The 26,856-nt window shown below is 43.9% G+C and overlaps 1 protein-coding gene across 2 annotated transcripts in view; it reads right to left on the bottom strand.

Moving 5' to 3' along the window:
• The window catches only part of SPIDR (scaffold protein involved in DNA repair), a 201,768-nt gene that overhangs the window by 50,128 nt on the left and 124,784 nt on the right, over positions 1 to 26,856 (bottom strand). For both annotated transcript variants that reach the window (XM_068158790.1, XM_068158791.1), the window contains 2 exons: positions 24,387 to 24,591; positions 22,389 to 22,630 (listed from right to left, as the gene is read on the bottom strand). In XM_068158790.1, coding sequence (XP_068014891.1) covers positions 22,389 to 22,630; positions 24,387 to 24,591 — 447 coding nt within the window. The remainder of the gene's footprint in view (positions 1 to 22,388; positions 22,631 to 24,386; positions 24,592 to 26,856) is intronic.

Below are 26,856 nucleotides of genomic sequence, written 5' to 3'. Positions count from 1 at the left end.
TTATCTAAAACTTCAGCTGTGGATGCTATTTAATGGTTTGCCTTGCTGACCATTTCCTATTTTGTTTATAAATCAATTTGATAAAAAAAAACCAATCCCCTAGTGGTATCTGCAACTGCTGAAAGAGATTCAAGTGAAAAATGACTGTGTTCAAATGAACATAGAGAAGAATTACTGTGTTCAAATGAAGCACAGCCAGCAAGTCAAGGGAGGTGATTCTCCCCCTCTACTCCGCTCTGTTGAGACCCTACTTGGAGTACTGCATCCAGTTCTGGAGCCCCTATTACAGGAAGGATCTGGAGGTGCTGGAACATATCCAGAGAAGGGCCATGAGGATGATCAGAGGGCTGGAACTCCTCTCTCCTCTGAGGACAGTGTTGGGGCGGTAAAGTCTGCAGAACAGAAGACTCCAAGCAGACCTAATCATGGCCTTCCAGTATCTTAAGGGGACCTAGAAGAAAGCTGGGGAAAGACTCTTTAGGGTGCCAGGTAGTGATGGGACTAGGGGGAATGGAAAAAAAATGAAATGGGTAGATTCAGATTGGATGTTAGGAAGAAGTCCTTCCCCATGAGGGTGGTGAGAGACTGGCACAGGTTGTCCAGGGAGGTGGTGGAAGCCTCATCCCTGGAGGTTTTGAAGGGCAGGCTGGATGTGGCTCTGAGCAACCTGATCTAGTGTGAGGTGTCCATGTCCATGGCAGGGGGGTTGGAACTGGATGATCCTTGAGGTCCCTTCCAACCTTAACAATTTTAATGATTCTATGATATTAACTTTATAATTTCTATTTATTTCAGCCTGAGGCAACTCAGCTGGCAAGTGAGACTGCTGCAGACACTGCTCCCTTTAGTTTATCCCTTTGTACTTGCAAGAACTACAGACACTTATTTTCCTTTTTTGCCCCATAATGAGCAAAATCCTACCTCCTTGAACACTTTACAACCAGGAGGTAGAGACAAAACCTGTGACTTTTTTTCTATTGCTGATTTAAAGAGGAAAAGAGAAAAAAATTAGAATAAAAAGAAAGAAAAAAAAAATCATATTTGCTGTTTTTACAGAACTAAATGGACAGAAACTGTCAGAGTGTGGGACATCACTAAGCATAGGCCAGGGGATTGGCAGGAATGACTGTGTTGTGCAGCCTACAAGCTTTATTTGGTTTTCAGGCCACATTCCTGCAGGGTGAGACACTCTCAACTCCAGAGCGCGGTGGGTAAACAGTTATGGGAAAAAATTATTAAATATTTCCTTTCCACAAGGTAGCAGGCAAAACAAAAACAAAAACAAGCCCTGCACACAGTGCTGGAGGTGGTCTTCAGCTGTCAAAGTTCAGCAAAGGCAAAGGAGGTATCCGTGCCTCCTTTCTGACAGGCACTCGGAGCTTTTATTATTGGGAGACTGATCTTCCCTCCTCCTTTTTTCCTTCATAAGCTCATACTATGTGTTTATTTTCAGATAGAGGCATCATTATGATCCATAGGTGGAGATGCACACCACATGGGCTGCTCCATCATATGGAGATGACAGCAGTGATTTGGGTCCTATGGACGCTTGCACTTAGCATTACAGAGGAAGTGAAAATACTCACAAGGGCAAGTACTACTTACTCCAACACCTGATGTAATCCATAACTACTGGTCACTTCCCAAACCTCTCACTGAACTCCAGTAGCCTTTGAGAGCTGTTTGTTGCACTTCAGTTTGTGACACAATGTTTTATATGTTCTTACTCCAAAAGATTCTGGAAACATGAAGCCCATCTGAAGGCTTTCTCTAAATACGAAGCGTGTTCTGCTGGCGGAGGATTTTGGAACTCTAAACAGCTAGGAAATGCAGTTTATTCACCCTGATTAAACAAGCCATCCTGCAGATGGGTCTGAAGCTTAAGAGGACGATACACAGAGCTGTAGCAAAAGGCAGAATACAGGTTTTTCTCCTGGCTTTAGCCCTCGGCACTACAGCTCATTTATCTAAGTTAGGTTTGAGAAATCTCCAGGAACACCTAAGAACATCTATCAGATGTGTTTTGATCAGTGTGTACAGAGAGCAGAACCTCACTCTAACTCTACAAGCAGGAACATGCTGGGCTGTCTGTCTGTGGATCAGGGATTATCAAAGCTCTCTTCCTTCTCTGACCAAAGACACAAACTTTCCCTACCAAAAGTTCAAACACATGCACACCATCCCTGCTGCACTTTAAACCTCATGTGATTTTTACCTATTGGAAACCAGAAGGTCATCTCCTCTCCTTCCTGATATTGACAAAATTGTGCATGTCAAATGGCTCCTGAGCTGAGAGAGACCAAACTCCATGTCCTGTTGTCCTGGGTATGCAGATGGATTGGTATTACCACTAAATTACTGGCTTTCACATTATGATTTTGGGATTAAACCTGCCCCATTTACACCTCATGACTTCAACAACTGTGGGATAAGAGCCTCATGAAGCAGAACTATTCCAAAAAGATAATTAAACCATAGGCAGTTCCTGAATGCAGAGCACATGGGAACACCACAGAGCATGTTGGTTTTGCCAACAGCAAAGAGCGAGAAAGTAGCTCTAAGTCTTTATGGCAGGAAAAAGTGGATTATAAGCATTTAATTTTAGCATTCATAGACTCACAGAAATACAATTTAGAATGCTAGAATTGTTAGGGTTGGAAAGGACCTCAAGGATCATCTAGTTCCAAACCCCTTCCATGGGCAGGGACACCTCACACTACAGCAGGTAGCTCAGAGCCACATCCAGCTTGGCCTTCAAAACCTCCAGGGATGAGGCTTCCACCATCAACCTGGGCAACCTGTACCAGTGTCTCACCACCCTCATGGGGAAGAACTTCTTCCTAACATCTAATCTGAATCTACCCATTTCCATTTTTTTTTCCATTCCCCCCACTCCTATCCCTACCTGACACCCTAAAGAGTCTTTCCCCAGCTTTCCTGTAGGTCCCCTTAAAACACTGGAAGGCCATGATTAGGTCTTCTTGGAGCCTTCTCTTCTGCAGACTGAACTGCCCCAACTCTCCCCTCAGAGGAGAGGAGCTTCAGCCCTCGTAGAGTTGTTAGGATTGGATGGGACCTCAAGGATCATCCAGTTCCAACCCTGTTGCCATGAGCAGGGACACCTCACACTAGACCAGGTTGCCCAGAGCCACATCCAGCCTGGCCTTAAAAGCTTCCATTCCCCTAATGGAAGCACCTCAATTCCTGTCTTTTGCCACCCTATCAGTAACAGCAAGAATTGTCAGCAGAATTACAAAATAATGGAAATATTAGGAAAGTAAAAGCACTCTGACAATGTAAATAAGACTCCAAAAGCCCTACACGATGACGGATTTGTTTGGGTTTTCTTTCAGAAGAGGAAAGCATCTTCGCGCAGGGATCACGTCACCTTTCCTTCCCCTTCTCTCACAACACATCAATATGAGGTTAGAAATGCTCTTTTATACCAAAAGAAACAAAAAAAAGAGAGAGATTTCTTAGTTACTCATGAAATTACTCACACTTGGCCAGTGGTTTGTACCAATAACAGAGAGAGATGTGTTTTTCAGGTGGGGAAATCCCAGCAACCCACACGCACAAGCAAGGAAGGTGCAACACAGAATCACCAAGGTTGGAAGAGACCTCAAAGATCAAGTCCAACCTGTCACAACCTCTAAGAGAGCAGATGAGGGGAAAGGAAAAAAAAAAGGAAGCAAGGTCAAATCTTGGGTCAATCCCCTGGGAAAATCAGCTAAACCAGAGTGTGAAGAATTCCCTGACAAGGAAAGCAAAACTGCAAGGCCCAGTCACCCTCTCCCTCCTGCCCCTCAGAGCAATCAACAGCTTCCCAAAAGCCCACACTTGTTTAAACAAGCTTGTTTCTCCTACCCTCCCTCATTATCTGGTCAGAAATAACGACTATATGATTAATAAATAGTTACTCAATTACCACTTTACCCAATCCCCACCAGTTAATCACAGGCACACCTTTCAAACCACAATATAGATTAAAAAAAACACAGCAAAACCAAACAGACAGACTGTTCATCTCCTCCTTTTCCCACATTTTTCTTCCCCTCCTCCCTTTCCCACTCCCCTTGGATTAACACTTTGTGGGATTTATTTTCCTGTATCAAATAAAAAACTAGGGTCCTCCAAGCCTTTTTGTTGCAAAGTGAATAGAATCAATAAGGTTGGAAAAGACCTCAAAGATCAAGTCCAACCTGTCACCCAACACCCCATGACTAATAAACCATGGCACCCAGTGCCACGTCCAATCCCCTCTTGAACACCTCCAGGGATGCTGACTCCACCACCTCCCTGGGCAGCACATTCCAACGGCTAACAACTCTCTCTGTGAAGAACTTTCTCCTCACCTTGAACCTAAACTTCCCCTGGTGCAGCTTGAGACTGTGTCCTCTTGTTCTCATACTGGTTGCCTAGGAGAAGAGACCAACCCCCACCTGGCTACAACCTCCCTTCAGGTAGTTGTAGAGAGCAAGAAGGTCTCCCCTGAGCCTCCTCTTCTCCAGGCTAAGCAACCCCAGCTCCCTCAGCCTCTCCTCATAGGGCTTGTGCTCAAGGCCTCTCCCCAGGCTCGTTGCCCTTCTCTGAACACATTCAAGAGTCTCAATGCCCTTCTTAAATTGAGGGGCTGGTCCCAAGCTTGCCAGCTGCACAGTATTCTGCTCTCACCTTTTGGTGACTGCTGAAGCATTTCAGTTCTAGCAGAACTCCTCAAAAAGCGGTCCCACATTGCCCAATGTCCCTTGGCAATGCTACTCATCTCCCAGCTGCTTTCCTAGGAGCAGCTCCTTCACCCAGCTCAGTTTACCCATCAGAGAAAATTTTCATTCACCCTGAATGAAGAAATGGTTTTAAACATGAAATGGCCCAAAGAAATACAAATTAGAAACATAGAATCATGGAATTGTCAAGAACCTCAAGGATCATCTAGTTCCAACCCCCCTGCCATGGGCAGGGACACCTCACACTACAGTAGGTTGCTCAGAGCCACATCCAGCATGGCCCTAAATACCCCCAGGAATGAGGATTCCACCACCTCCCTGGGCAACCTGTGCCAGTGTCTCACCACCCTCATGGGGAACAAACTCTTCCTAACATCCAATCTGAATCTACTCTTCTATTTTTGCTCCATTCCCCCTAGTCCCATCACTACCTGACACCCTAAAAAGTCCTTCCCCAGCTTTCTTGTAGCCCCCTTCAGATATTGGAAGGCCACCACAAGGAATTGCCCTATTCCACATGCTCTGTGAGTGGGATATACTGTATGCCATATGCCAAAAGGGATTTGTATGGAGTGCTGGCATTTTTTATGCTCCCCACATTTGGAACACCACACTACACGGAGTGCAAGAGGATAAGATCATTTAGGTCAGCAAAATAGGACCTTACGAGTGTGTAAATTCCTCATTGGTGCATGCAAGGGAAATAGCTGTGAGCACCAGGACTATTTGTATCTGCAGGTATTTGCTTTACATGCCACAGCAATTCTGCAAACAAATAGTGACTGTTTAGCAATAGTAATCTCTTTCTATTGTATAATACTGAACTGAGGAGAGGGAGAACGAAAGATAAGGCTTTAAAGTCCATGGATAAACAGCACACTGACTGCAAACTAACCACTACAGAAATCCCAGGTTTGTGCTGTGAGGAGAGAAATCCATGGCTGACAGAACAGCTGAGAATGGAAAGGGCAGCCTGAGGAAAGGCTGAGGGAGCTGGGGTTGTTCAGCCTGGAGAAGAGAAGACTTAGAGGGGACCTTATCACACTCTACAAGGAAGGAAACTTACTTAAAATGAAACTGTGGTGGTGGTAAGACTCTTCTCCCAGGCAACTTGTGACAGGACAAGAGGGCACGGTATGAAGCAGGGGAGGTTTAGGTTAGATATTAGGAAGCATTTCCTCACAGAAAGGCTGATTAGGCTCTGGAACAGACTGCCCAGGCAGGTGGTGGAGTTGCCATCACTGGAGGTCTTTATCAAAAGACTGGATGTGGCACGGGTTAGCTGATGTGGTGGTGTTAGGTCATAGGCTGGACCTGACCATCTCAGAGGTCTTCTCCAGCCTCAATAATTCTGTGACTCTGTGATCCCCAAATCAGAACTGCAAGAGGCTGAACTGCTCTGGGAGAAAACAAACACACAGCTTCTATGTATCATTCGTACTTGTAAATACGCACACACACCCCACGCGTTCCGAGTCCTTGGGTTTGGCTTTTCTTGATCCATGAGGCAAACATAAATAGAAGTAACTAACTCTTCCTGTGTTAGGAATCTGAAGGTGGCAAGGTTAAGTGCTCTGAAATCAACAGATGACACATTCAGGTTTTGCTGTATAGATCCTGCACAGCAGGAAATGTGGTGTAACATCTCTGGAGTATTTTGCACCTGTGCTTCTCAGCATGTGTTTAGACAACAACGATTTGTGTTATCAGGGTCTGTGGCTTAAACAGTCTGTTACCATTTCAACTGAGGGGACATCTGAGTACGAGTGGAAAGCTGTCAGCCTGGGTCTGTATAGCTAAGTGCCCCCCAAGCTGCTGCTTCAGACACATGGAAAGTATCATGTGATGCTGCTATGGAGGTAGCTGGTCCAGTGTGGTCTATGCCCTAATTGGGAGGATGGTTGGAAAGAACTTTACTTCATCCCTCTGCCTCTCACTTTGAAATATTTCCTGCCTCAGGTGGCATGAACATTTTGGGCTGGAGGAGAAAAGGCTACTTCTTATTTCTCTCCCCCTTCTCCCTTTCCAACCCCAGCTGTTTCCACCGTAGAGCAAGCTGTAACTGCTGCCAAAGAAAACATGGCATTTTCCTACCTTGAGGACATTCCCCTTTGAACATCAAAAGTCTACAGCAAACAATGGAGTTGAAACAGCTTTGCAAACAAAAGGTCACAAGAATTTTTCATAATGGAAAATAGACTATCTACAGGCAGGGGTTGCTTCTAGCTCATGAACAACACTACATGTGCTTGCAAATACACCTCATTTGGAGCTGAGCTAGTCTCTGCGGAGATCTTGCATGGTCCCAGTGATGTAACTCGAATTCATCCTCCCTCCAGCCATTTTGTAATCACCTTAATTGTCAGATCTTAAAAGGAATAGATTTTTAGTTCTTTGGGAAGGGAATGCACAGCCAAGCAAACTGTAGGGTGTTCTGAAATAGCAGCTCAGAAATGAAGCAGCACATGAAGTAGGGGAAAGGAGAAAGGGCATGTGCTACTGGAGAGCTTCAGGGAGAAGAGCTGAGCATGTGATAAGCTCTTGATGAAGCTGTGCTTCCCAAGCCCTAGCCAAAGGACAAATGAGCAATGCAGAGAGCCCTTGGCTGCCAGCAGCTACTGGAGCCATACTAGAGGCCTCCATGGAGACTTGGCAGGATGGGATTCTGCAACAGCAGGAGCCACATGTTTTCTGGGCCCCTGCTCTCTGCCTGTGCATACACACCCAGCCCTATGAGCACAGCAGTGTCCTGTGGGGTCACATTCCCATGTGGACACCCACCCCTCTTGCCCAGATGTCCCCTCCATTCAACTCCCATTCAGCAATGGCATCACTGCCACCTCCTCAAACACACTCTGGTGGTCTCCCCTCTTTCCTGCCTCTCAGAAGTGGAGGGGTCGGCAGGAACTCTGTGATATCCAGTTGATGCTGCTATGAAGACAACTAGTGAACTCTTAGTCCCTAGACCAAAGGTGGAAGGTGACTCAAAGAGCATTTAGTGGGAAGAATGCTGGACAAGCAATCACTGAACAAACTTTCTGGTGTTAAACCTTAACTAGAATAAAATCCCTTAAGGTGTGCCTAACAAAATAATTGTACTGCTGGAAATTAAGAGAGTTTAAATGTTCACCCCAGATATCTGGCACTTGTCTCCCTAAGGATTCTGTACACAGGTGAGCCTTCAGCAAAGAGGGAAACTCTGATTATCTGCATTTTTCTCTATTGCTGGGGCAGTGGAGGGAGGCAGTCAGGGGCATAGATTGAAAGCTCTGAATTCTCAGGACAACTTCTTATGCTGCAACTCAATATTGTTTTAATTTCATAGTAAAATTTGCTTTGGATTCCTTTCTTATTTTCCCACTGCCCTACCGAACAGTTTAGCAGAGACGAATCAGCAGAGCTGGTGACTGGAGGCGCAGTTGAGCATTTGCTCATTAAAAGAATTAACCCTATCATACCTTTCACAAATCACCATCCTGCCAACTCCCATGGGAAGCTGCGCAACACCACCATCACTCTCACTGCCTGCAGCTTCTCCCAAGATTTCAACACCTTTCTGTACATTCATCCTTGACCTAAAGTGCCCACTATGGGAACACTCCTCTAATCTTCCCTTCTTCTTATCCACTTAATAAATCCTGGTCAGCCAACACTTTCTCCACGTGATGGATACAGAAAACCTCTGAGTTTGACTAATTGCAAGAACACACACTCAAACACACTTAGAAGAGGCAATGCTGAGAACAAAATGTCTGAGTTTGTAGATTTTAAAGGTAAGACTTTAGATTTTACACATGGGACTTACACTGGTGGAGAAAATAGGTAGTTAAAGGTCCTTGATAACCAGGGGGGGAAAAAAAGATATTGTTAAATCTTTGGTGTATAAATACTATTCCCATTTTACAGTTCTCAGTGTTCACCATGAAGTGGCAATTGGTTTATAGAGACACTGGAACTTAAGAGTTTAGCAGAGCCCATTGATTCAGATTAAACAGCTTAAAATCAGCTCAACATTTCCAAACAGAACTAGAAATGAAAAAGTTTTATTGCTAAATGATGCCATATGAATAACACCACCACAGATCTTTTCATCACTACTCTGCCATAAGGTGGACATGCTGGTTATCACAGAAATGTCCAGAAACCTCAATCAAGTTTGTACCCCACCAGACTAGGCACATGTTGGCTTCAACTGCAGCACCTCCTTAAAGCTTCCTCTTTTTCAATGTCCATTTCATTTGTACATCTGTATCCCAGGACAATGTCTCCTTTGTTTTTAATGCAGGCAACACTAATGTAGTAGCTTATATACAGAGAGAGAAAAGATGCATTAAGTTATTTTGCAAAGGGGCCAAGGGAGTTTTATGGCAATTATTCAGCATAAGGAGCAAGGTATATGGGGAATAGATGAGATAAAATTAGTAGCTGTCAAGTCAGTATTACCTGATGACAGAAATTGCAGCTTTATCTCTCTCCTATCCATGCCTCCCACATATCATGTGCCTCATTAGGATGCTATGGACAGAACACAAGAGAAAAATACCATCCTCAAGCCATCAGAAAAAAGCCATTTAAAGAACCAGGGAGAAACTCCTGCCAGATTTGGTCAGAAAGACTTCACTTGATTGCAGGGCATAATCATGTACTGTCCTACACTGTCATACCATGTGAGGGACGAGAAAGTCCATGCTGTAATCAGGTGCCCTGCCAGAGTCAGAACTGCCTCCCTACCTCCAAACACGTGCTCTCTCTGTGCTGGAAAAACTAGCAAGACCCATCAATTAAAGAGGACTAACAAATGACTCAGGGAAGGGATTGGCCAGTCAGGATCTGGCTATGTTTGGTTCGTTAATCAGATGTCACAGAAGCATGGGCTTTGAGAAAACACTAAAAATACCTCTGCCAAATGCCTGGAGGAGAAATACACTGCTTTTAAGGCTACACAGTCTTGTACTACAGCATTTGATAGCCCAGTGTATGTCCACAATATCCAAAGCCAGCAGCACGATGCTCATTGTCCCAGCCACCTTTGTGGGATTAAACTGCTTTTCCCAATTTTCCAGGTCTCTCCAGCTAAATTCTTACATGGAGGTTTTAGTTTCAGTCACAAGGGTATGAGGAGCAAATAAGAAAGGACCCTGAATGGCAGAACAGTCAATTTAAAACAAGCCCAAGGGCCAGCACATGGTGACACCACATAGGTCGTTTCCACATAATAAAAACTGCTCATGAAGCACTTAGAAGAATAATAAATATGAACAAAAATGTTTTCTATCAGATCATAATGAACAGAAGTCCCCAGTAGATTTGCCAAATGGTGCAAAACATTCCAGTAAAATTTGCTGGTTTGCCTTAAAAGGAAGAATGTGAGCACATCAAAGCTTGACTTTGCCTGAGTAAGACATTATTGTTCTGGCCCTCGAGAGAACAGTGACTTTGAAATGGAATTAGCTGAGCCTTCACCCACATTTGTCAAGGTAATATGGAGCCAAATCACAGTGCACACTCTGTAAGGAAGTCTCCATACTGCTGATAGTTTTCCCACCTGTATTTTGAGGGTACAGGTGTTGGCACTGAACATGTCTAATTCATGAGCTCTGCTTCCACAGGCTCACAAGGCTTTCAAGAGCTTGTCACATTCTTTTCAAGTGGATCATTAAGGGTGGTGTACGTAAATGGATGGGTGGAGGAAAATTATCTGAAGGGGAGATTAGAAGTGATTCAATTTTGGGAGATAACCTGGCTTTTTGTCTTGGTAAGACTATAGTTTGACCACGTGAGTTGACACTGGCATCTGGGGCCACTCAGCAGTTTCACATACAGATACTCTTGTGCAGATGAAAAAGAATAGCATGATAAAGCTTCTCTTTGTGAACCATAAAGGTATAATTCTGACATGATGATGGCTGATGTAATCAACATTTTCATGAGGAGGATAGGCTCAACAACAAGGCAAAGTAAAGCTTTTTACAATGAACGTTTTGAATTCCCCCGGACTGGAGGAGTTCATCACTGACAACCTGTGTGACAAAGATAAAAGGAATGGAAACTCATGCTGAGACCATTTTACAATGGCTCAGGAAGCTTTTCTAGTCTCTGTAGAACAAGAGCAAGTAGAGGCAAAAGACCTGGAAAGAAGAGGAATAATAATGGTGGCCTTCAGTGCAATCTAACCTCCTCAAGAGAAGAAAACTTGAGAGGGAAGCCAGTCTTGAAAGTTTCATTCCAAAGCTGTAACTATTAAAATAACTCAATTAGCTGTGAGAAAGCAATAAGCTCATTCCACACCTTCCACACCAATGCAAAGCAGATAGACAAAGCTTTCTACTTCTTCCTTAGGTGCCTCTGCTGTTGCACGGACAAGTGGAGCTGTCAGGGTAGTCTGGGGAACGCTGACTGACCCGGAAAGCAAAGTGTGGTCCTGACGCAAATACCAGAGGCCATGGTGCACTTCTTGTGCCTCCCTCACCCTTGGTTTTGCAGCTGATTTTGTTATTTATTTTTCAATACCCTTCTGACTATCTTCCAGAAGAAGAGGAAAGAAAAAAAATATACACAAAACTCCCAAAACAAACCAAGAACTGGGTGAAACCAGAGAAGGACAGCTGAGCCATCAATTCCTCTGGGCCAAACCATCAGGTCCAATTCACCCTGTGCTACTGCCAGCCACTTACATCATTCATAGCAAGAAACGCAGCAGTCCAAACTGGTGTGCTCAAGGCTTACAGGAATACTGCTTATTCCCAATTCATCCTAAAAAGCTAAACAGAAAATCCTCTTTATCTCTGTGTAGCTGCAGAGCATTATTGTAAAAGAATAGCTTTCAAACAAACAATGAGCCATTTAAGGATGCAAATCTCAGGATTTGCTACACTGGAAGCGTTTACACAAAACCCCCTCTTGAATCCGTGAAAAATCCTTCATGCAAAAGGTGCATGCTCTTAATATACAACCTATGTCAGCACAACCAGCCTTCATGTAAACACAGGGGCATAAGCACCATGAGCAACAATTCTGTTTCCATCAGAAGCCCTTTTATCCTGCGTAAGAGGTCTGCACACTAATAGATGTCCCAGGCTAATGCTAACTAGCTACAGCTGGCTGCCGGCTATAAAAAGCATTAATGAAAACATAAATACTAACTCCTCTGCTTCCCCCAGCCCCTACGTCAAGGCTGCGCACAGGCATCACTTTCCAAGCGGTCTGTGTGAATGAACTGGCTGCTCTCAACCAGCTCGCTCTGGTTCTCCGAGGTTTGTTTACCGAACAGCCTGTGCAGAGCCGGGCTGCGCATGGGGGGACGCAGGGGGAGAGACACACCACGTGGCCGCCGCCTCGCCCAGCAGATCCTCCCGCAGCCCTGACGGCTGGGGTGAAGGAAGGAAACATCTATGAACCGAGGGACTGACCTAGGGGCACGAAAATACCGAGTCACAGGGCTGGAGCTGCACGCAGCCCGAGCCGCGCAGCGCTGCGAGGGCTCTTGGCTTTGCTGCGCTGAACTCACTCAGGATAAATACTGCATGCCCTGACACACAGGGAGCAGAGGAGTGACGCTTCCTAACGTCAGAGCTCCAGGCACTCTCAAAACTTACCACACGGGAGCTGCATTTTTATTGCACCAAATAGCAAACAAAACTAAAGGGAAAAAAAAAGAAAGAAGAGAAAAGACCCAGATTCATCTGCTCTTGTGAGGCCCCAGCTCAAGTACCACGTCCAGTTCTGGTGTCCCCGTCGTAAGGAAGACATGAAACTGTTGGAGTGAGTTCAGAGGAGGGCTACAAAGATGATCCAAAGGCTGGAGCACCTCTGCTATGGGGATAGGTTGAGGGAGCTGGGGTTGTTCAGCCTGGAGAAGAGAAGACTCTGGAAGGACCTTAGAAGGATACATAGAATAAACCAGGTTGGAAGAGACCTTCAAGATCGTCACGTCCAACCCATCAACCAATCCAACCCACCTAAACAACTAAACCATGGCAACAACTAAACCATGGATCCTACAGAAAGGCTGCAGAGGGACTTTTTGTAAGGACATCTAGCAATAGGACAAGGGAGAATGGTTTAAAGCTGAGAGACAGTAGGGTTAGGCTGAATCTTAGGAAGAAGTTCTTCAGTGGTGAGACTCTGGAATAGATCATGCAGTGTGGTTGTGGTTGCCTCCTCCCTGGGGGTGTTCAGTGCCAGGTTGGATGAGGCCTTGAGCAGCTGAGTCTAGTTGGGAGTTGTCCCTGCCCATGGCAGGGAGGTTGGAGTAGATTCTCTGTAAGGTCCCTTCCAATCTAAGCCATTCTATAATTCCATGATTATCCAGTATGTAGAAGAGGACCAAGGAAAAAAGGCTGTGTGCAACTCCGGGGTTGTAAATTCAGACCAAACTATCAGGAGAGTGAAGTGCTACAACACTCAGTAATTTTTAGTCAACCATGCTGCACACACACACATTTTTTTCATTATTCTCTGTCCACTGGACTGTTGCTCTGCTATTTTTTAAATAGTTGGGTTTATCTTGAAAAGGCTAATCCCAGGTCCTTCTCCTTGGTGCATGTAATCTGATTTCTGACTCATTTAATACAAACCCATGACCCTGGCAGAGTCCCTTCCCTCTTAGATGTTGAAGAGCAGTCTGAGAGCCATGGGTTTTCCTGACTGTGGAGGCATCCACTTCAAGTACCTGCTTTCTCAGGATGTTATTGCTACAATTCTCCCCTAAACCCTGGCAGTCTAAATACAGATGATGAGTCAGATACACAGAAGGACCAAGGTATAGCTGTGAACTCCTGTCACAGATATTCTTGATTATGACTAAACAGTCCAGGATTCAGCAAGAAAGTTTTGGCAGTTTTTAGCTCCCTTGCAAAGGAAATAGGCACTTAAATTAAATGAAGACATGAAAAAAAGACTAGGCACTGAATGTTTTGTTGCTAACAACCTCCTGCACTTTCCATGTACGTTGTATCACTATGGTCAGTTAATTTACAGCTCTATATCGAAGATATGATATAACTTGTACCAATCATTAATCCCCCTGCACAGCTTTCAAGTCACAGAGAATTTACAGAGTTTGGCATTTGTTCAGAAGCAGGGGGAAATGCATAATCCCATCATTAGAGGACAAAGACAAGAACAGCTGTAGCTGTCATATGTAGATCATATTTGAGTTCAGCTGCAGGGAAAGTCACTGCCTTGGAGAGGAAATCCACAGCAGGGACTACCTAGGCTCAAGGGAAATTAATGAGCTGCCATAAAGGTAACTCACACCAAATGGTATTTCAGTACCTTGCGACCACCCTCATGTTCCTCACATGAGGACCTCTGCTCCATGCATTCATCCTTTCTCCCATGACCCAGCATGCACTCCCATACCCAGGACTCTACTTCCATGATCTCAATCACACTTCCCACCTCTGTGAAGCTGAGACTCCAGTACAATCTCTCAGCCCACTTCCCTTGCAGTTCCCCTGTTTGTTCATCCACAAACAGCAGTGAATATCTCCTTGCTAGTGATGTTCATGCAGCATGACTGCACAGCTGTGGAAGGGACAGTAGCCCACTGCCAGGGAGGCACTTCTAAGTATGTGGTTGCCTTTGGTCAAGAGAAATTGGGGAGCTACTGAGAAATATGGAAAAAAATTTATACTTCTAGCATGTCCTTAAAGCCATCTTCCTGGGTAAGAATGATGATGTTGCATAGGATAAGACGAGATCACACAGTGACAGCACAAGCTCCAAGTGCCAGACTGCAACACAAATGCATGAAAAGTGGAAACACTGTAGAGGCTTCACTGCATTTGGCACTGGAACTTCACTCCTACCTGCTATCTACATTTGGATGTATGTGAAAGACAGTGGACAATCACTTCCTGAGCAGAGGACCCAGCACAAAGCCTGCCTGCTGCTGTCACTTCCACCTTGACCTCATTCCTTCCACTGCTGCAGACACAAGGAAGGCTACATGGAGCAATCAACATCCTCAGTCCACTCTGAGGTGGCCATCCCAAGCCAGCTCCCAGATGCAGCCCTTACACCTCTAGCTGCACAGATCAGTAAGTCCCTCTGAGCTGGAGGAAGCAGCTGCACAGAGATATTTACAGTTGGCTGGTGCTAACTGCCCGATGGCTCAGATTAGCACCTCCAGAAGGGCAGGATCTGGAGCTGCTTCTGTGAGATCCTTCTCAATGACTGGCACACCACCAGAAGTAATGAGTGCCAGAGTTGGAAAACCACTGATACAAAGAAATAATTCTGAAAGTCCTTATAGAAAATCCTGCTACCACGTGGTACTGAATGAAAAGAGCCCACAACACAACTGTGACCAAAAATTACACCCTGCAACTTCATGACGTCATTTTTGCTCCATGTAACCGTGAAATCCCTTTGAAATGCATTTTGCATTCAGTTCTAACCTTACACACTTGTAAAGCAGGTTGTCCAGGACCTCACTCTGCAGCCAAACACAGGCCAAACCAAGTACCTGAATTCAGTGAGTTACAAAATCACTCTGAACACACAGTATGTATCAGGTGAGTCATTTCCTTTTTTTCTTACTGTAGGGCTAAAATTACAAGAAGGAGTGAAATCTGTTCACTGCCACTCCACTGGAGGAGTCCTTCTATTGTGAAGTTCATCCTAGGCCTCTGCTCCTCACTTTTCTTGTTTGAGGAGTATCTTCTATGTCCCAGCAATACTATCCCTTTCAAAGTCTAGCCTGTTTTAATTACTAGAGCATGCCCACAATTTAAAACCCATGTAGGACAGTGTAACCCTGACTCCAGACTCTTTGGGGCAAACGACCTCCTTCTTCTCAAAAGAGTAAGAATATGCTCTGGCCACCTTTCCAAGAAGTACTGATTTGTTATACCCAAAGCTTTTACAAAGCTGATGGAAAAAAACCTGATTTCTAAGAACCTGCCTTCTCAGAAATGTGTTATTGTATTAAATCTACATTGATGTTTCTTTGCACATCCAGTGATCTATGCAGATACTTAGGGTTATGCATACAAAGAGTGTTTACCAGCCCAAGTTGCACAGAAATAACATGCAATATTTGGGTGGTTAAATTTCTCTCCCAACTGTTAGCTCACTGTGTGTCCACTGTGCCCAGCTCTGGGCCCCTCATAGGAAAGATGTTGACTTGCTGGAACGTGTCCAGAGAAGGGCAACAAAGTTGGTGAGGGGTTTGGAACACAAGCCCTATGAAGAGAGGCTGAGGGAGCTGGGGTTGCTTAGCCTGGAGAGGAGGAGGCTCAGGGGAGACCTTGTTGCTCTCTACAGCTATCTGAAGGGAGGTTATAGACAGGTGGGGGCTGGTCTGTTCTCCCAGGCAACCAACACCAGAACAAAAGGACACAGTCTCAGGCTGCACCAGGGAAGTTCAGACTGGATGTTAGGAAGAAATTCTACACAGAGAGAGTGATTGCCCATTGGAATGTGCTGCCCAAGGAGGTGGTGGAGTCACCATCATTGGAGGTGTTCAGGAGGAGACTTGATAGGGTTCTTGGTTTAGTTGATTAGATGGTGTTGGATGATGGGTTGGATTCAATGATCTTGAAGGTCTCTTCCAACCTGGTTTATTCTATTCTGTTCACCTAGTTAAATTATCACATTTATCACTGCTCATGGTCCTTACCACAGTAGCTGGAAAACAAATCTCAGAGACACAATCTAGCTTTCCAAAAAGTTTTGGAGAGCTTCAGCACAACTTTAACACTTCTTCAAATCAGGCAGTCAGTGGAAGATGGGGGGGTGTAAAACTCACATGGAAGACTCTGTTCCTGGTTCTATCAACCACATAACTTTCAGAGATACAAAACTTCAAGGGGAAGAAAGGTCAACATGAAGGCAAAGATTCCATACCTTTTACATAAGCCATCTTAGAATAATTCTTGACAAATTACAGGTGCTGGAAAATTCCTATTCCTGGTTTAAACCAGACAATGTACAACAGCACATACCTTGATCATGGCTCTAGGGCTGGAAAATTACCTCTTTAAGTTGTCCACTCTCTACTCCCTAAGACTGGTCGCCACTATAGGATAACATAACCCCCCCCATTTACATATTCCCTTGAAAGCAGTCAGGCAGGTGGATACAGCCATGGAACAGACAGCTGTGGGCAATGAGGTGTTCAGGGGCAAGAAAGCTTCCCCAGCTTTCAGATCATCAGATGTGGGAGGTGTGCAGAGATATGCTTACAAGGTAACTGGTGATGAATACACAACTCAACTTAGTGATGCTTCCATACCTCTATCTGTCTCTCTGTGCTATTTACATATCTCTGCAACCTCTCCATCATAGGGAACACATCAGAAAGTAGATCTACTTTTCCTTGACCAAAAAAAGTCTTGGGGTGTTGTGTGGCTATCTTCTGAGGACGTACAGGTACTTTACTAATCAGTCTAAGCAGGTATGGAGGAAATAAAAGCTAGCAAACAGTGTCTCCTTTTTGCCAGCTGCATACAGGAGCCTGCACACAGTGTTGGCCATCTGACAGTTGGTTTCTCTTCTGCCCATTTGCTCTCCAAAGAGACTGAATCCCTGCTACACGTGTGGTCTGTGCTGGCTGCTGACTTCTTGAGACTCTCTTCTGTATCAGCAGCTTTTCCCACTGCCCTGACATATTTCAGAACAATGGCAAATTGTTTAATTGCCTGTGCCTGGTGCAGGGTTGAATCACAGTGGTGCATGTAGAGGGGTCTCTTTTTTTCCCCCTCTTTTCCTTTGTACTGAGTGTATCAGATAACAGAGCTTTCACCTTGCCCTTGGACAGAATAGGATTATGTAAATATTTAGCACTGAAAAATAAACGGGAATGTCAAATTAACAAATTGGTGTACTACAGTGGCACTGGAAGAAGCCCAAGTTCCATCTGTTTGCAGCAGCAGCAGGGAAAACAGACTTTCAGGGCAACTGCATGGGGAAGCTACACTCTTAAATGTGAAATACAATTGAACGCCTCAGCTGGACAATGTGATACTAAAGCTGTTTTTCCAGCAGTCCTTTGTGCTTACTCTCTCTTTTGATGGCTCCAGTTTGAGAATTATAAATAGAACAGGGTGAAGGCAAAAGTGAATAGCCCAGGTGTTGGGAAGCTTTAACTGTGAACATCATAAAGGGGAAAAAAAAATAGAAGGGGGGGGAAAAAAAAAAGACCAAAACCACAAGAAACCAAACCCAAACTTCAAAGCAGAAACAGGTTACTAGACCTTGAGCCACAGCTGTCAGAACTATTACAAAGTCTGTCAAGTAGCAATTAGACTACTTTGCAAGAGTATTAGAAGTAGCATCACTTCTGAGAAGGATCTGAAAAGGGGAAATCAGAGAAAACATCTAGCTGGTGGAGTACACTCTACTGCACTTCAGTTACCTCTTTCCTGTTTATTTCCCACTTGAAAAATCACATCCCAGAGACATAATGTAATTTTTAAGAACTTGCCTTTATGACCATTCCATTTCAAATGTTTTGTTGGGGGGGGGAAAAAAAACACCCAAACACACAACAACACAAAAAACAAATGGAATGCTGTAAACAGACTTAACTCAGCCACAAAAAACATTGGGACAGATGTTAGCATCTGTGAGCATGGATCTTTCACAAAGCCTTTTCCAATCTGGGTTCCTTTCAAATGAGAATACCTCCAGGGTTGTTTTTGTTGTTGTTGTGTATTTCAATATGCTTCAGAAAGTTTTAGCTAGGCTCTCCATACCAGCAGGGTGGCTCTTCAATGTGTTAGTCCACCTACTCGGAATGCCAGATGCAGCACCTGACACTCAACTTGCTGCTTGGCAGATTAACCCGTCGACTGGATTTGTGCTAAGATAAGCAGCAAAGATTATTAGATGAAGGAAAAAAAGGAAATCAACTTAGAAATGAATTAATTTTACTGGACTACCACTTGCCAATAAAACTGTTTTACACAGAATTACAAAGGAACAGACTATCAGAGGCTTGCAACTTGCTAGAGCAAAATGAATCCCAGCAACTGACTATCTGGGGGCCTGCACAGAAAGAGAAATGCAGCTTTCCCCACACTTCTATTCCTTCCAGCCACTCCAACAAATCCTCACCTCTTCTGTAGGTTGTGCTCCACAAGGGTCCTGCTTGCAGGGCAGCAGGCCTTGCCACTGCTCTAAGGTACGGCAAATGGAAAACAAAGAGCAAACCCAAAAGAGCTCTTGATGACTAGTGCATAGAGGCAGATCATGTTATTGTTTAAAGGAGATGTACTGCCTTTCTTTTGTTCCTGGAACAGAAAGTTAGAGCAGGCTGGAGTGCTAACCTTCAGGTAGGAAGGAGGTGAAAACATGCCAAGAGAAGCGAATGGAAATTTTCTCTAAGCACCCACAAAGACTTTAAATTGTAGATTCACAGCTACAGCTAGCATTGTTTTGTATTAGCAGTGCTTAGCTTTTCCTTCTTCTCAGACAACACCCATTTCTGTCCAGCCTCCTCACCCAAATCTTTGGAGCGCTCTGACCAGCTTAACTGCCTAATAGCCCTAAAAATGCAGCTATTTTCGTTTCACTGACGACCACACGTCCAGCCCTGTCCTTTAAGGCACAAAATTGACCAGCTCTATTTTTTAACTGAACTCACGTGGCCCTGCTCAAAACAAACAGATACTGGCAAGAGCAAAATCTAAATTATACACTGCTTTATCCCAGGAACACAAAGTACAAGGCCAATGCGAGTGAGTCAGACACCTCAGCGCCAGTGAGCTCCTCAGGTTGACAGGAGTCTCTTTGGGATCCTCATCTGTGTAAGCCAGGCCTTTTCCAAAAAAGCTTAAAAAAAAAAAAGTCAAAATAACTTGAGTTTAGACAAACATGTGTTGTGTCATTAGCAAAATTCTCTGCCTCATCTGAGGGGAAAAGGCAGCACAAAGTATGTCAGGAATGCTGGAAAGAGGCAGACAGTCAGGGCGAGTCATATTTTCTTCATTCCCCCCCCCCCCCCCCCATGAAACTCCTTCAGCATGAAAAGTCCATTTGCAAAAGCAGTTAATTATGGGGGGAAAGGCAAATGATTTGACAATCGTGCAGGGAACATGGGAGCAATTTCTGTGCAACAGAAGCCAGAGAACTCCTCAGTCTCTGCAACAATTTCTTAGCGTCCTTGGAAAATGCTTCAGATACTTCAGCTAAACCGTCTGAAACCCATCAGAGGTATCTGTTTGTCTGTCAGTAAAAGGCCATCTTTTATAATGTGTATTTATGAACAATAAAAGGTAGATGCATACAGCCAACGCCCTAGCTTCAGTGCTTTACTGGTGTTAGTTTTAACCAATTAAATGAATCCATTTCCTTACAATGAAAACAGAGGCTTCTCCCACAACTTGCCAGTCTCTTTCTAGCAACTGAATGCCTTGAACAAAGGCATCACTTCCCCTGCTCCACGTTTAATTTCATGCCTCTTTCCAGCTTACCGTGGGGTTGGGTTTTTTTTTGATGCTTCCCTGTGGCAACAACATCTAGGTTACTGTCAAGGGTGTTACAAAAGGAGATATACAATAAGCCAGCCTGTCCAAAACACAAATCAATGATATCATCTACCTTGATATCTAACTAGAAACTTCTGGTTATGAAACAATGACTTATCTCGCTCATCTTGCCTCATAAAACAACAAACGTTGCTTTCATGGCAGTTTTACTTTACAAAAAGAAGTTTACAAAGAAAAGGAAAAAAAAAGAAGAAGAGGAGGTTTTTCTTAATTACAAAAGAATGAGCCATCAGGTGGTTCAAAGGATTGCCAGAGGGCGTTGGACCCTTTTGCTCACTATCAGGTGACAGACAGAGACATTTTCGATAGAGGAGGAAAGTCTCCTGTTGGATGCTTATCAGCCATGGAAACAGCAGCTGATAAAGCAGCATGAGGTGTTTCCCACTCCTCAGACTTTAAAAGAAGGCTTCATTCTCTTTCTCCCCAAAAGAGAAAGTGAGTTGATTCTTCTCTTCAGGATCTAAAACACAGTGTGATAGCCGCAAAGGAGAAGCACCGAGCTCTTTTCCGAGCTGGGAGATCTACACGATTTGAGGAAGTTCCAAGAAGCCAGTTGAACAACTGCACATGAGAACACCCAGCCACAGCATGTACTCACAAACAACACTCTCATCTCTTACTTTATTTCTATCTTGAGTTTGACATAAAGAAGTGCAATCTGAGATTTCTGGTTTCTCTCACCCCATTCCTGTGGAGGGTGTGTGCTCAGGCAGGTTAAGTACCTCAAACTGTGTGACTGCAAGTTAAGTGTACTTCTGGTGAGAAGTTGGAAAGGAAATATGGAGAAATTGTTTGAACTCTGCTAGAACTATGTTGGGAGAAATCAGTTTGAACAACAGAGTGTCACCTTTTGATCAAAGGTGGAAGAAAATCTACAGGGAGGAACAGTACTCTCTTCAAAAGTGCACATTGTTATAGGGCTGGTAAAATACTTTTCCTCTCAATTTTCAAATATATATATATATTACAGCAAGAGTGAACTAACAAGGAAGGAATGAGTTCACACAACAAGGCACACTGATTAATTAAACAAAAAAGGTAATGCAAGTTAAGGTCAAGATAACTATTATGTGTGAAGGAGCTTTCAGCAAAAATACAGGGACAAGGCTGCTGATAATGACTTTCCTGTGGGTGATGACCAAGCCTCCTTTTAGGAAAGAGCAATCTTCCAGAGTTCCTCCTGGAGGACTTTATTGATCGGTGAGTGCTGTTAATTATCCAGTGGTAAGAACTGGGGGAATTCCAGTATTGCAAAAGCTTGGGAAGAAGGAGCTGTGAGGACGCTACCATCCACCAGCAGGGTGGCTTAGAGGAACTCAAATTCTTCAAACCTTTGAAGAATTCCTTCAAAGTCCATTGCAAATTACACCTGGAGAGTTCTCAATGGGACCTTTTAAATTAATTGCTTAACTCCATTCAGGTCCTAAACTCTACAAGAGGAGAGATCTAATGTCCTGAAAGGCTGACTTAGAAGCTTTATGTTAAGCTCTGCCACTGTAACTCACTTTAATAAGCTTCCTCAGTGAAAACACAATCAAATGTACCTTACCTTTAAAAGTTTTCAGCCAGCAGGAAGGAAAAGTTAGTGCAAAGCCAAAGGGAAGAAACCAGACACAGTGATCTCAAGACCCAGCGTTGCTGAGAACATCTTTGAACAAAATCAGTCTTGGGTTTCACACCAAAGTGTATGTGTACACTTATGTTTCTGTAATGCATCTGTGCAACCCCCCCTTTTAGAGAAGTCTTCAGTTTCTCCATCTCTTTATATCTCTCTTGCATCAAAAGGTCATTCTATGAGCACAACTTAGTAGCAGAGCATACTGGAAACTGAAATAGGTAAGTGGGAAGTAACAGTTATTCTGTGAAACTCAAGGAACAATGTAAGATGATGATAATCACTGGTTTTAAATTAATTTCCCATTAACCTGGTTTCAGTCTTCCTATCATCTCTTGAAGACATCAACATTAGAGCCTTCCCTGCTCTGGGCAGGACTACTTCTGCATCACACTATAGCTATTAAAAACTGACACCACCTCCCCCATGCTGAGTGTGCTTATTCCCTGTGAGCTGACAGCTAAGAAAGGCACATCCAAACTCCTTCCTCTTCAGTTTCTTATATAAGACAGCCCCAACAGGAAAATTCCCAGGCATCTTATTACTCACCTAACAATTGGTGGATCTGAATTTATGATGGGTGTTGCACAAAGAGGCTTGCTTCCTTGAACCTGGCTTCTGCAACCTTCTCTCGCAGGCAAACAGTACACCCTTTGGATAACGACTTGTACCTGTGCTTCTCTCCATCCCACGGCCCCCTGGCTTTCCACCATTTCAAGCAGAGAATCATTAACAGCTGAGGGATGCTGTTTTGAATCACAGCTGTCAGGCATTTGTGGGCCACAAGCAACCTGGTGATGGAAAATACATTAATGGAGATATTTCAGGGGACCCTGAAACTATGTAGTAGTAGGGAGTGAAAATACAGCATGGAAAAATCACTGCAGGCAGTGCAAAATCACTTTCAAAATGCTGCACCTAAAGTGACCTGTAGACTGATGGCCCTCACTCCAGAGAGTAAAGCACACAGTGCTCTCCTCTCTTTAGCTGGTGCTCTGGACTGAGCTAATTCAGTGCATGAGAGATGAGGGTGGCACCAGCAGGAAAACAGAACTGATATGAAGCATTTATGAATCTTCCCCTTGAATTTAACTCATTTTTAGTTCTTTGTCTGTTCCTCCTTCTCCTACAAAAGGAGCAAAATCCATCCTGAATGCTTCAGGACTTTCAGATTAAGCTGCAAATGAGCAGCTGCCTGGTGTTACAGAACAGCAAGCTCAGCCCTCAGATCTCCACATTTCAATCTAAAACGCTTCATTGTAAAATAATTAGACTAATGATGAGAAGTATAAAACTTTAGAAAGTGCAAACTTTAATTTACTCTTTCACTACTTCCAAAACCTATTTCCCAAGTTTCAAATAAAAATTTTATTGGGGAAAAAAAATTACACCCCATTATGCCTTAATCTAAATGAGTAATTCCATTAAGGCTAATTCTAAAATAAAGCTCTCCCAGTAAAAAGCTGTCTGCAAGTACAGACTAACACGGTCCATATAAAAAGACTCCTTCCCAGCACAAGCCAAATTTCTGTTTCCACAATGAAACCTGTTTGTATAAAAAGCTGGGTGCCAAGAAAGGTTTTCAGAGCACTGCAGACTGAGCCATAAGTATTATCCACCAGTAGAGGAGAATTTGAAGTATTTAAAAGAAAAGTGTGGTATGAGAACTACCCTTTATCTGCAAAGTGGTTGCAATAAAACTTGTCTGAGTTTCAAATGAAGTGGTTTTGTTTGTTGGGAACCATAAGGGGAACCAAGTAAATTGTTCTGGTTTTGTAATACCACAGCAGAAGCTTTTTACAAGGTTGAGCTGAAGCAAGAAAGGAGATTAGGATTTGATTTGTGTAACTTTTTCATTCCCAGTCCTGCAGTGGAAATTATATATAAGGCAAATACAAAATGTTGACTCTCAGTGTTGTTCAACCAACTTGCAGGGCCACACTTTTCAAATATCAAGGATGGTTTGGGGTGGCCAATACAAAGCCTTTACAAAAGCCTTACTTTCAGAAAGCCAGATCCCTTAAAACACCTCAGCTTGTAGAACCAGAGCTCAAGATAGGCACAGGCAGAAGTCATTTTAGTACAAACGAAGTCAAAATAGGAAAGAAAAGAAACTGAAGGGGTGGGAAAGGAAGGAAAGGATAATATCAATTAGAAAGTGAGTGAAGAACTAGGAGTGGGAAAAGAGAATGTGTATTTTAAATAACATCTTGAGTGAGACAGCAGAAAACAGATTTGATTTCAGATAAAGCTTAGCTCTTCAGCTATAAAGAGAAAAAATAATGAAAACCCAAGGTACAGTTACTATTTAGCACAGCAGTGAGACTTCAGTCAAACAATCTCACAGCAGTTCAGCATTTGGATGGGCCAAAGGCCTCTGCTGAGAAATATTGTTAAAGCAAATACTGCAGGTTATTCATCCTTGGCTAAATGAAAGGGGAAACTTAACAGGTCAGTAATTTAGAGTCTTTGCTTTGGGTGTGATTTCCAAACATCTGCTCACCACCTTCTCACCAAGCGCTAAACCGGGAACCAAGTGGACCTTACCTGATGAGCTGAAGACTGCTGGGGTAGCTCATCATCATCTAGTCTGAAAGTCAGTGCCAAAGATATAATATTCTTCTTAATGAGCATCTTCCTCAGACACTGTGTGCCCTCTTTCATTTCCAAATGGTCACTGGGTAGCACCTTCTGACTGAAATAGGTATTCATGATAACAGGAACAGCTGCCTTCTTGAGAAGCAGTTTTTGCCTGGAAAAAGAAATAATTTCAGTGGCATCAAATCCATTACAAGTGGAACTGTTTTAAAACTTTGTTCTGTTGTATTTCTCTCCTTTTTTTTCCCCCTAAAGCTATCATTAAAACACTCAAGGGTGCATTGTGTAAATTGCAAGTAACCCACCCCGTAGATACACTGAGCTTGGATCAGCTGTGCTAGCTCAGGAGAAGTGGAGCTTCACTGAATCCAGGAACCACTCACACTACCATGAGGGTGCTGGAACAGCTTGCTCAGGGAGGTAGCTGAGGCCCCATCCCTTGAGATATTCAAAGTCAGGCTCGACAGGGGTCTGAGCAACCTGATCTACTGGAGGGTGCACCTGCTCACTGCAGAGGGGGCTGGACTTGATGATGTTTGGAAGTCCTTTCCAACCCAAACCATTCTAACAGTCTATGATTCTAAATCTGCTGAGCTGAGGAGCCCTGTGAACCCTATCTGGCTTCACACAAACACTGTGGTGTCTCCATATTGTCAGTGCAGAACCAAGAGCCCTAGGAGCCCTTGTATGCAGTCACTGAGGTAGAAGCCATGACTGATAGATTATTGATCCTGTTCTGTGTTAATTCAGGGTGCTGGTTTTGCTGGACCCACTGTGGCTGTTCCAGACCAGCACATTCCCCTCTGGTGGTTACTTCCCACTTTTCCAAACTCATTCTCACTGCAGCCAGCAGCCAGCCCTTTTGCTCTTTCTCCACTCTTTTTCTAAAAGCAAAATCCTATGCTTTTCCTACTATAAATTGTATGTTATCCTGCCTGTGTGTTTGCTGCTGTCATAAACTTGCTCTCCAAGACCCAGTTTTGGTTTCTAGTGCCAATGTAAATTCCCAAACAGCTTCACATGCAGCAATCCCTTGCCCAGCAGATTAAGGTAATGGCTGCAAAATCTCTAAACACACAATAATTTAATGCCAAATCATGTCTCAGTGTTGGGATTTCTTCATATGCTCATCTCACAGTTACACATCTAGAAACACGCTTTTGATACTCACAGGGCAGAAATCTAATGAAGTCAGCTAACAAAAACAATCAGTAATCTAATTTTCTAGAGGCCATCAAAACAGAAACAAAATTCACTTAGTGACTTTATAGCAGGCTGTGTTTTCCTAGTATTAAGATTTTTATCACTTGGGAGTAAAACAAAGCCTCCTGCCTTGGCAGCAAAGCTGAGCTGCCCTGAGTTCAGAAGTAACCCCAGGCCTTCAGTCTCTAGACTGCTCATCAGTTGTCTTATGGAAATGAACCGAGTTTTCATATGTATGACACTGCCTGTCAATATGCAACCATACAAACTTGAAAACCACAGCAAAGCAAAACACTAAAAAAGTATATCTGATCTGAGTCTATACAATGTTTTGCCCTTGGTCTACTTTATAACAGACTCCCTCATTCTCTTGAGCGGATAGTGGAATGGAATGGAATGGAATGGAATGGAATGGAATGGAATGGAATGGAATGGAATGGAATGGAATGGAACATAACGGAATGGAATGGAATGGAATGGAACATAACGGAATGGAATGGAATGGAATGGAATGGAATGGAATGGAATGGAATGGAATGGAAGGAACCAGCTTGGAAGAGGACTTTGAGATCATCAAGTCCAACCTATCACCCAACACCATCTAATCAACTAAACCATGCCAGCAAGCACCCCATCAAGTCTCCTCCTAAACACCTCCAGGGATGGTGACTCCACCACCTCCCTGGGCAGCACATTCCAATGGCCAATCTTTCTCTCTGGGAAGAACTTTCTCCTCACCTCAAGCCTAAATTTTCCTTGGCACTGCTTGAGACTGTGCCCTCTTGTTCTGTTGGTGGTTGCCTGGGAGAAGAGACCAACCCTTCTCTCTGAACACCCATGGAAGTTATGACTTGAAAGAGAAAATCAGTGAAAAGTGACAGCATAGAACTAAGGACTGAACTTCACCTTGACTTCTTATGGCCACCTGTGAGCTCTTTAGAACTAAATGAGCAGTAGCTCATCTCAAGCTGTTCCAGGGGAAGCTTAGGCTCCAGGTGAGGATAAAGTTCTTCACAGGGAGAGTTGTTAGCCATTGGAATGTGCTGCCCAGGGACGTGATGGAGTCACCCTCCCTGGAGGTGTTCAAGAGGGGACTAGATATGGCACTTGGTGCCATGGTTTAGTAGTCATGAGGCGTTGGGTGACAGGTTGGACTTGAAGATCTTTGAGGTCTTTTCCAACCTTATTGATTCTATGATTCTATGATCCATAAGGG

The sequence above is a fragment of the Melanerpes formicivorus genome, unplaced genomic scaffold (assembly GCF_026170545.1).
Source record: "Melanerpes formicivorus ecotype bairdi unplaced genomic scaffold, bMelFor1.0.p_v2 SCAF_42, whole genome shotgun sequence".
Lineage (NCBI taxonomy): Eukaryota > Metazoa > Chordata > Aves > Piciformes > Picidae > Melanerpes > Melanerpes formicivorus.
The sequence above is the reverse complement of the archived record's forward strand: the minus strand, read 5'-3'. Positions and strand labels throughout refer to the sequence as shown.